At 41.9% G+C, this 11,505-nt stretch overlaps 1 protein-coding gene across 2 annotated transcripts; it reads right to left on the bottom strand.

The window, feature by feature from the left end:
* Window positions 1–39: 39 nt before the first annotated feature.
* si:dkey-69o16.5 (peptidase E) lies at window positions 40–8,537 on the bottom strand. 2 transcript variants are annotated; one of them, XM_021598650.3, is made up of 9 exons: window positions 7,994–8,537; window positions 6,538–6,634; window positions 5,652–5,740; window positions 4,428–4,502; window positions 4,119–4,198; window positions 824–997; window positions 563–622; window positions 408–490; window positions 40–204 (listed from the first exon to the last, which is right to left on the bottom strand). In XM_021598650.3, exons 2-9 carry the CDS (start codon window positions 6,630–6,632, stop codon window positions 138–140), a joined length of 723 nt encoding a protein of 240 aa, XP_021454325.2. In that variant the 5' UTR covers window positions 6,633–6,634; window positions 7,994–8,537; the 3' UTR covers window positions 40–137. The 2 variants fall into 2 exon arrangements, with proteins under 2 accessions (XP_021454325.2, XP_090086602.1); XM_090230476.1 differs by having other exon boundaries at window positions 7,953–8,223.
* Between the last annotated feature and the right edge of the window lie 2,968 nt (window positions 8,538–11,505).

Raw genomic sequence — 11,505 nt, forward strand, 5'->3', positions numbered from 1 at the left:
TAATATCTCCCTCCCCACACAATTTATGCATAAGACACATTTTTGGTAATAATATTTATTTGGATATATAAGTGCATTTCTACTTGACAGGATCTGCATGGGTCTTGCTGGGGTGTGGAGAACAGAGATGTACAACTTCACTGTCTGTCTGTCAGCAAGAAGCTGAGGTCACTGCCAGATTCAAAGTCTGTTGTTGGCTTCCCCCTGAAACACAAACACTGGCTGTGAGACTCGTCACCGGCACCCTAGTTATTTAATTAGCGTTGGGTAACATACACAACTATTAAAAAAAGAGACATTTTAGCCTGCTTTATTGTGTTCAACACTTTGATCTGTTAAAACTCGTTTTGTGCTTTTTTGGGGGTCATGGGTCACAGGACCTGTGTGAGAGAGATGATTGGTGTTACCTGGTGAACAGCCGTGCCTTGCAGGTGCCCAGTAGAGTAGCCTTGTCTCCTTCCACGAGCAACATGGAACCCTCTCTCAAGCCCTAAGACAAATCAACCAATCAGCTGAAAGCATAGCCTAATACTATGTAGAATACCGTCTCTCTCAGACTCACCAGAACAGATGGAGTGTCAGGCTCCTCGTGGTACTGAATGATCCTCTGCTCTCGTGTCTCCTAGGGAGAAGGAAAAAAAACAAAGACATTTTGACCTTTCACCAGCATCCTTTAAGGCACCACAGGACACAGATGAACCTTGTCCCAGACTACAAAAGCATTTTCAATGAAGATTCTACATTCAGAGAAACCAGCCCTACGACTTTCAGCATTCACTATACTGATGCTCTGCTATATAAAATACTACACTGTACAACTCACCCCCATGTGTCTGCTGTTAGGGTCCGTATCCAGGAAGTGAGGGTTGATGTTGAAAGGCACTAGACCAATGGCATTGAAGGAGGGCGGGTACACGATGGGCATGTCGTTGGTGGTGTTGATGCTGACAGTAGAGACGTTGGTGCCAGCACTGGAACCCATGTAGGGAACACCATCCTGGAGTTATAACAGAGTTACCATGGTTACTGTAGGGGTTAGGGTTACTGTAGGGGTTACTGTAGGGGTTAGGGTTACTGTAGGGGTTAGGGTTACTGTAGGGGTTAGGGTTACTGTAGGGTTAGGGTTACTGTAGGGTTAGGGTTACTGTAGGTGTACTGTAGGGGTTAAGGTTACTGTAGGGGTTAGGGTTACTGTAGGGTTAGGGTTACTGTAGGGGTTACTGTAGGGGTTAGGGTTACTGTAGGGTTAGGGGTTACTGTAGGGGTTAGGGTTACTGTAGGGGTTACTGTAGGGGTTACTGTAGGGGTTAGGGTTACTGTAGGGGTTAGGGTTACTGTAGGGGTTACTGTAGGGGTTAGGGTAGGGGTTACTGTAGGGGTTAGGGTTACTGTAGGGGTTACTGTAGGGGTTAGGGTTACTGTAGGGGTTACTGTAGGGGTTACTGTAGCGATACTATAGGGGTTACTGTAGGGGTTAGGGTTACTGTAGGGGTTAGGGTCACTGTAGGGGTCACTGTAGGGGTCACTGTAGGGGTCAGGGTTACTGTAGGGGTTACTGTAGGGGTTACTGTAGGGTTACTGTAGGGTTACTGTAGGGGTTACTGTAGGGTTAATGTAGGGGTTACTGTAGGGGTTACTGTAGGGGTTACTGTAGGGGTTACTGTAGGGGTTAGGGTTACTGTAAGGGTTACTGTAGGGGTTACTGTAGGGGATAATGTAGGGGATACTGTAGGGGTTAGGGTTACTGTAGGGGTTAGGGTTACTGTAGGGGTTAGAGTTACTGTAGGGGTTAGAGTTACTGTAGGGGTTAGAGTTACTGTAGGGGTTAGGGTTACTGTAGGGGATGGGTTACTGTAGGGGTTACTGTAGGGGTTAATGTAGGGGATAGGGTTACTGTAGGGGATAGGGTTACTGTAGAGTTACTGTAGGGGTTAGGGTTACTGTAGGGGTTAGGGTTACTGTAGGGGCTAGGGTTACAGTAGGGGTTACTGTAGGGGTTACTATAGGGGTTACTGTAGGGATTAGGGTTACTGTAGGGGTTACTGTAGGGGTTAGGGTTACTGTAGGGGTTAGGGTTACAGTAGGGGTTACTGTAGGGGTTACTATAGAGGTTACTGTAGGGGTTACTGTAGGGGTAGGGGTTACTGTAGGGTTAGGGTTACTGTAGGGTTACTATAGGGGTTACTGTAGGGGTTACTGTAGGGTTAGGGTTACAGTAGGGGTTACTGTAGGGGTTACTGTAGGGGTTAGAGTTACTGTAGGGGTTAGAGTTACTGTAGGGGTTAGAGTTACTGTAGGGGTTAGGGTTACTGTAGGGGATGGGTTACTGTAGGGGTTACTGTAGGGGTTACTGTAGGGGTTACTGTAGGGTTAGGGTTACTGTAGGGGTTACTGTAGGGTTAGGGTTACTGTAGGGGTTACTGTAGGGGTTAGGGTTACTGTAGGGGTTAGGGTTACTGTAGGGGATACTGTAGAGGTTACTGTAGGGGATACTGTAGAGGTTACTGTAGGGGATACTATAGGGGTTACTGTAGGGGTTAGGGTTACTGTAGGGGTTACTGTAGGGGTTACTGTAGGGGTTACTATAGGGGTTACTGTAGAGGTTAGGGTTACTGTAGGGGTTACTGTAGGGGTTACCCTAGGGTTACTGTAGGGGTTAGGGTTACTGTAGGGGTTACTGTAGGGGTTACTGTAGGGGTTACTGTAGGGGTTACTGTTACTGTAGGGGTTACTATAGGGGTTACTATAGGGGTTACTGTAGAGGTTACTGTAGAGGTTACCCTAGGGTTACTGTAGGGGTTAGGGTTACTGTAGGGGTTACTGTGGGGGTTACTGTGGGGGTTACTGTAGGGGTTACTGTAGGGGTTAGGGTTACTGTAGGGGTTACTGTAGGGGTTACTGTAGGGGTTAGGGTTACTGTAGAGGTTACTGTAGAGGTTACTGTAGAGGTTACTGTAGAGGTTACTGTAGGGGTTACTGTAGGGGTTAGGGTTACTGTAGGGGTTACTGTAGGGGTTAGGGTTACTGTATGGGGTTACTGTAGGGGTTAGGGTTACTGTAGGGGTTACTGTAGGGGTTAGGGTTACTGTAGGGTTAGGGTTACTGTAGGGGTTACTGTAGGGGTTAGGGTTACTGTAGGGGTTACTGTAGGGGTTACTGTAGGGGTTACTGCAGGGGTTACTGTAGGGGTTACTGCAGGGGTTACTGTAGGGGTTACTAGGGTTACTGTAGGGGTTACTGTGGGGGTTACTGTAGGGGTTACTGTAGGGGTTACTGTAGGGGTTACTGTAGGGGTTACTGTAGGGGTTACTGTAGGGGTTACTGTAGGGGTTAGGGTTACTGTAGGGGTTAGGGTTACTGTAGGGGTTAGGGTTACTGTAGGGGTTAGGGTTACTGTAGGGGTTACTGTAGGGGTTACTGTAGAGGTTAGGGTTACTGTAGGGGTTACTGTAGGGGTTAGGGTTACTGTAGGGGTTACTGTAGGGGTTAGGGTTACTGTAGGGGTTACTGTAGGGGTTAGGGTTACTGTAGGGGTTACTGTAGGGTTAGGGTTAGGGTTACTGTAGGGGTTAGGGTTACTGTAGGGTTAGGGTTACTGTACGGTTAGGGTTACTGTAGGGGTTACGGTTACTGTAGGGGTTACTGTAGGGGTTACTGTAGTGGTTAGGGTTACTCTAGGGGTTACTGTAGGGGTTAGGGTTACTGTAGGGGTTAGGGTTACTGTAGGGGTTACTGTAGGGGTTACTGTAGGGGTTACTGTAGGGGTTACTGTTAGGTTAGGGTTACTGTAGGGTTAGGTGGTGGAAACGTTAGTGCTGACCCTGGGGCATAAGAGGAAGTTGGATATATAATCATTTGGTTGTTTATTCCACTCATGGGCTGTCTCTATTGGCTATATCAGCTGCCAGTAAGTACAATATCTGTCCATTTTCAACTGTAAATATTGTGAAATGGCAGTTTAATCTGGCACAGTGTTTCCCAAAACTCCTCAACTACTCCCAGCCATTCAGGTGTGCCAGTTCTGGAATATCGGCTATCAGAGTGGAACAGCTGTCGTACCTCAGGACAGGTTTTGGGGAACACTGCTCAAAATATATATATATATATATCAGTCTGACCTGCAGAACCCTCTTGTTGATCTCAGACAGCACATTGTTGTCGTAGAGACATTTCAGCAGACGGAATGTGTTTCCACCACCTATAGACAGAACAGCTGTTAATGACTTTATTTCACTGTATACCCTCCTGCTAACTTCTTAACACGTAGTCAATCTGTGTGTAGTAGATTACTTTAACTCTTGCAGCAACACATGTACAATAGCATTCCTCCAATGACGCCTACTGTATGTAAGGCCTATGTTTTTGGTATTTCATATTTGAGAGGCCCTATGAGGTGTTAACGTCTGAGCTCAAGGTCCACACCTCACCTATAAATATGCCCTGAGCCTTCCTTACAGCTTCCACTGGGTCAGAGGCCTCGTGTATGCTGTCCACCTCATAACCTGTCAGACAAAACAGACAACACTCACATTAGAACGACCGACAAAACCTGTCTCACATCGACAACCTAGTCCTTACTACGCCCCACTACACCCGATAGCGTCTATGAGAAAGGGTTTGACAAGTGTTAAGCGAAATGTGCTTATATCAATCAGGTCCGCTCAGATCTCCACAAGAGTATAATGCATAGGGTCTAGGGATTGATTTGGGATTGGGCCTGAGATAATTGAATTGATTTGGGATTGGGCCTGAGATAATTGAATTGATTTGGGATTGGGCCTGAGATAATTGAACTGATTTGGGATTGGGCCTGAGATAATTGAATTGATTTGGGATTGGGCCTGAGATATTTGAATTGATTTGGGATTGGGCCTGAGATATTTGAATTGATTTGGGATTGGGCCTGAGATATTTGAATTGATTTGGGATTGGGCCTGAGATATTTGAATTGATTTGGGATTGGGCCTGAGATATTTGAATTGATTTGGGATTGGGCCTGAGATATTTGAATTGATTTGGGATTGGGCCTGAGATATTTGAATTGATTTGGGATTGGGCCTGAGATATTTGAATTGATTTGGGATTGGGCCTGAGATATTTGAATTGATTTGGGATTGGGTCTGAGATATTTGAATTGATTTGGGATTGGGCCTGAGATATTTGAATTGATTTGGGATTGGGCCTGAGATACTTGAATTGATTTGGGATTGGGCCTGAGATATTTGAATTGATTTGGGATTGGGCCTGAGATATTTGAATTGATTTGGGATTGGGCCTGAGATATTTGAATTGATTTGGGATTGGGCCTGAGATATTTGAATTGATTTGGGATTGGGCCTGAGATATTTGAATTGATTTGGGATTGGGCCTGAGATATTTGAATTGATTTGGGATTGGGCCTGAGATATTTGAATTGATTTGGGATTGGGCCTGAGATATTTGAATTGATTTGGGATTGGGCCTGAGATATTTGAATTGATTTGGGATTGGGTCTGAGATATTTGAATTGATTTGGGATTGGGCCTGAGATAATTGAATTGATTTGGGATTGGGCCTGAGATATTTTAATTGATTTGGGATTGGGCCTGAGATATTCCAGACACACAACAGTAAGGCTGTGTAAGGCAATGGACCAGCGTACAAAGACGTACCCAGACTGTTGAACTTGTCCCTGGCAGTCTTTGCGTAGCCATCTCTATCACACAGTGCATAGGGGATGAATAAAATCCTCTTCACCCCTCTGCAAGACATACATTACACTGTTAGGTTACACACTGACTCTACGAAACATTAGGAACACCTTCCTAGTATTGAGTTGTACCCCCCCCCCAAGCCTCAATTCATTGGGGCATGGACTCTACAAGGTGTCGAAAGCATTCCACGGAGATGCTAAGTAGTTAGAGACATAGTTAGAGACATGTTTAAGTAGTTAGAGCCATGTTTAAGTAGTTAGAGACATGTATAAGTAGTTAGAGACATGTTTAAGTAGTTAGAGATATGGTTAGAGCCATGTTTAAGTAGTTAGAGCCATGGTTAGAGACATGTTTAAGTAGTTAGAGACATGTTTAAGTAGTTAGAGACATGTATAAGTAGTTAGACATGTTTAAGTAGTTAGATACATGTTTAAGTAGTTAGAGACATGTTTAAGTAGTTAGAGCCATGGTTTGAGACATGTTTAAGTAGTTAGACATATTTAAGTAGTTAGATACATGTATAAGTAGTTAGACATGTTTAAGTAGTTAGAGCCATGGTTTGAGACATGTTTAAGTAGTTAGACATATTTAAGTAGTTAGAGACATGTTTAAGTAATTAGAGACATGTTTAAGTAGTTAGAGCCATGTTTAAGTAGTTAGAGACATGGTTAGAGACATGTTTAAGTAGTTAGAGACATGTTTAAGTAGTTAAGAGTAAAGGAGGGTCAGATTGTAAGGGTACAGTACAACAGCATTCCTTCCATAGTCTTTAGGGGTGTGATTTTTTTTAGAGTAGTCCAGGCACTCTGAAGGTATGGATTAGTCAGTGGATTTAGATACTTACATTCCGAAAAAGTCTTTGATCTGCTGTTGACAATGTTCCAGATATCCTCCCCCGTGCAGGGTTGAGTTGGACACGAGCAGAAGTCTCCTCTTCATATCTTTCAAGACAAGGTTTGGATCAAAAGTTTACAACTCACTCAGGTTAAATAGGCTACCTCGTCCTACACCTCGAAGATTACTTCAGCAGTACATAGACGGCCGTGTATAAACAGGAAGTGTCCTCAGGTGTCTTCAAGGTACAAGGTCTATGGAGTGAGATTTGTGTTCTTTATTCGGTATGTTCACCCCGATCTGTATGTGTATTCAACATAACTCACAAATAAAACAATGATCTGTTTAATATATAAACAAATATTTTGTTAAATAAAACCAAAATCCTCAATAAAATAAAAATGTTAAAAAATCACAAATTAAACCTTAATCTGTGAATATGAACAAATATATTTCACAAGTATTCACCATAAATCACAAATAAAATAATGATCTGTAAATATTCTAAATCAGCTCACAAATAAAACTACGATTTGAACACGTTGAACAATTTGTGAGCAAATGTTTAGAAATCTCTTAACGTTTACATCTGTGGAATGTGGATTTGCTCATTCAAAAAGTGCTTGTGGATCTGTATTCTGTGTTTACAACATTTTGAGAAGGCTTTTTCTGTGGTCGATGTAATACAATCCACTAATGTGGTCGATGTAATACAATCCACTAATGTGGCTTCAGGTGAGTCATAAAGTTGTTCTTTATTGGTTAGATATTCTAGCTAGAAAGTGTTCTCCCAAGACATGGCTGAATGAGACACTGATTCACTCTGCACTTCACCTGACACAAAGATTATCCAAATGAATGGAGATAACAGACTCATCCGAAGCCACATTTGTGGATTGTATTACATCGACCACAGAAAAAGACTTCTCAAAATGTTGTAAACACAGAATACAGATCCACAGGCACTTTTGGAATGAGCAAATCCACATTCCACAGATGTAAACGTTAAGAGATTTCTAAACATTTGCTCACAAATTGTTCAAATCGTAGTTTTATTTGTGAGCTATGTTGAATATTTACAGATCATTATTTTATTTGTGACTTATGGTGAATACTTGTGAAATATATGTTTTACATATTAATGGCGATTGGTTAAATTTGTTATATATTTTTTGCGGATTATGGTTTTATTTGCCTAAATATTTAAATATATTCACAGATCATAATTTTATTTGTGAGTTATGTTGGATAATACACGCATTGTGGTGGACATATTTAGAGAATAAAGAAACAAAGCTCACTCCTTTCAATTTCCTGGACTCCGTTTAAAGTTCAACTACGGGTAACTAATCATCTGTTTCGCTGACAAGTCTCTCATACAGTCATTAAATCATCTAATCTGATTACTTCTCCTGATAAATCTACCTGTTGTCGAAAAGGTTGTGAAATCTTTCGATCCAACAAACCTTTGGCGATTGTTCTTGTGGTCAATGATTGGAAACAATGTTGAGCGTCAACAGGTCACAGATTTCAACACCGATTTTAAATTCGATACGTAGCCTTGACCGGATATGTTATTTACAGTTTAGTAGGAAATGTTCAAATATAGGCTACAAAGCTGTAACTTTGCGTCAAGGGTGTCTGTTTGGAGAAGAGTTTTCTCACGCTGTTACCGTGTGTAGAAAAGGGGTCAGCTGATAAATCACATGACAAGCCTTATGTCTCATGGTGCTTTCATGACATCTGGGAAATCGGAAAAACACGACGCGATCTTCGGGTCAGAAAGTCGGAGCTCTAAAAAAGATGCCCTAGTTTCCGCATTGGAATTGCAACTTAAATGACTGTTCAAAACCAATTTTCCCAATCGGAGCTCGTTTCTATCCAAGTTTCCAGTTATCATGAAAGCAGTGATGTCGGATATTTCCGAGTTCCCAGTTGATTCCCACGCAGCATCAATTAGCGAGAGGCGGATATACTGACAAGTCTGGTGCCCCCAAATTGATGACGTATGTCGCGCGCTTGTGAGTCGAACGTCGAATCAAATTGTGTTGGGCAAGATGCGCCAAATACAACTTGCGTAGACTTTACCGTGAAATGTTTGCTTACGACCACTTCCCAAAGATTAATAGTTTTAAAAGAATAATGCAATAAAATAGTAACACAAGAGAAATAAATAATAATAAAATATTAAATAAAATAGACAAGAATGGACCTACAGTGATCTCCAAAAGTATTGGGACAGTGACACATTTCTTGTTGTTTTGGCTCTGTAGTCCAGCACTTTGGATTGGAAATGATACAATGAGGGTATTTTCTTCCGTATCGGGTGAACCATTCATTTCAACATATTTATTGGGTGAAACGGGAGGCTACAGGAGCCTACAATGGCATAGAAATGAATTGGCCTACTTGATGGGCAACAATGTATAATTCTTCGCATTTAATGTCAGTTTCATTGTGGACTTTTCCCCCATAACAGAAGCACTCAAGCCATAGACTGTTCTCTGCTTCCGCAAGGCAAAGTACCGATGCATCAGGTCTGACACCAACAGGCTCCTGAACAGCGTCTATTCCCATGCCATAAGGCTTCTAAATAGCTGACAGAATGGCCACGCAGACTCTAGGGTGACCCTTATATTTCACACACAGGACTCTACACAGTCACACACACTGACACCCCAACACACACATTTATACTGACTCTACACACACACTCACATATAATCATCATATACGCTGCTGCTCTGTTTATTACACATCCTGATGCCTAGTTACCCTTTCCCCTATACATATATACCTCTACTCCTATACACATCTACCTCTACTATCTACCTCTACTCCTATACACATCTACCTCTACTCCTATACACATCTACCTCTACTCCTATACACATCTACCTCTACTCCTATACACATCTACCTCTACTCCTATGCACATCTACCTCTACTCCTATGCACATCTACCTCCACTCCTATACATATCTACGTCTACTCCTATACATATATACCTCTACTCCTATACATATCTACCTCTACTCCTATACACATCTACCTCTACTCCTATACACATCTACCTCTACTCCTATACATATATACCTCTACTCCTATACATATATACCTCTACTCCTATACATATATACCTCTACTCCTATACACATCTACCTCTACTCCTATGCACATCTACCTCCACTCCTATACATATCTACGTCTACTCCTATACATATCTACCTCCACTCCTATACACATCTACCTCTACTCCTATACACATCTACCTCTACTCCTATACACATCTACCTCTACTCCTATACATATATACCTCTACTCCTATACATATATACCTCTACTCCTATACATATATACCTCTACTCCTATACACATCTACCTCTACTCCTATGCACATCTACCTCCACTCCTATACATATCTACGTCTACTCCTATACATATCTACCTCCACTCCTATACACATCTACCTCTACTCCTATACACATCTACCTCTACTCCTATACACATCTACCTCTACTCCTATACACATCTACCTCTACTCCTATGCACATCTACCTCCACTCCTATACATATCTACGTCTACTCCTATACATATCTACCTCTACTCCTATACATATATACCTCTACTCCTATACACATCTACCTCTACTCCTATACATATCTACCTCTACTCCTATACATATATACCTCTACTCCTATACACATCTACCTCTACTCCTATACATATATACCTCTGCTCCTATACATATATACCTCTACTCCTATACACATCTACCTCTACTCCTATACACATCTACCTCTACTCCTATACACATCTACCTCTACTCCTATACATATCTACGTCTACTCCTATACATATCTACCTCTACTCCTATACACATCTACCTCTACTATCTACCTCTACTCCTATACACATCTACCTCTACTCCTATACCTCTACTCCTATACATATCTACCTCCACTCCTATACACATCTACCTCTACTCCTATGCACATCTACCTCCACTCCTATACATATCTACGTCTACTCCTATACATATCTACCTCCACTCCTATACATATCAACCTCTACTCCTATACACATCTACCTCTACTCCTATACACATCTACATCTACTCCTATACACATCTACCTCTACTCCTATACATATCTATGTCTACTCCTATACATATCTACCTCTACTCCTATACACATCTACCTCTACTATCTACCTCTACTCCTATACACATCTACCTCTACTCCTATACCTCTACTCCTATACATATCTACCTCCACTCCTATACACATCTACCTCTACTCCTATACACATCTACCTCCACTCCTATACACATCTACCTCTACTCATATACACATCTACCTCTACTCCTATACACATCTACCTCTACTCCTATACACATCTACCTCTACTCCTATACCTCTACTCCTATACATATCTACCTCTACTCCTATACACATCTACCTCTACTCCTATACACATCTACCTCTACTCCTATACACATCTACCTCTACTCCTATACACATCTACCTCTACTCCTATACCTCCACTCCTATACATATCTACCTCTACTCCTATACACATCTACCTCCACTCCTATACACATCCACCTCTACTCCTATACCTCTATTCCTATACATATCAACCTCTACTCCTATACATATCTATCTCTACTCCTATACATATCTACCTCTACTCCTATACATATCTACCTCTACTCCTATACACATCTACCTCTACTCCTATACACATCTACCTCTACTCCTATACATATCTACCTCTACTCCTATACACATCTACCTCTACTCCTATACACACCTACCTCTACTCCTATACACATCTACCTCTACTCCTATACACATCTACCTCTACTCCTATACACATCTACCTCTACTCCTATACATATCTACCTCTACTCCTATACACATCTACCTCTACTCCTATACACATCTACCTCTACTCCTATACACATCTACCTCT

Source organism: Oncorhynchus mykiss, chromosome 3 (genome assembly GCF_057628025.1).
Source record: "Oncorhynchus mykiss isolate SJ-2025 chromosome 3, ASM5762802v1, whole genome shotgun sequence".
NCBI lineage: Eukaryota > Metazoa > Chordata > Actinopteri > Salmoniformes > Salmonidae > Oncorhynchus > Oncorhynchus mykiss.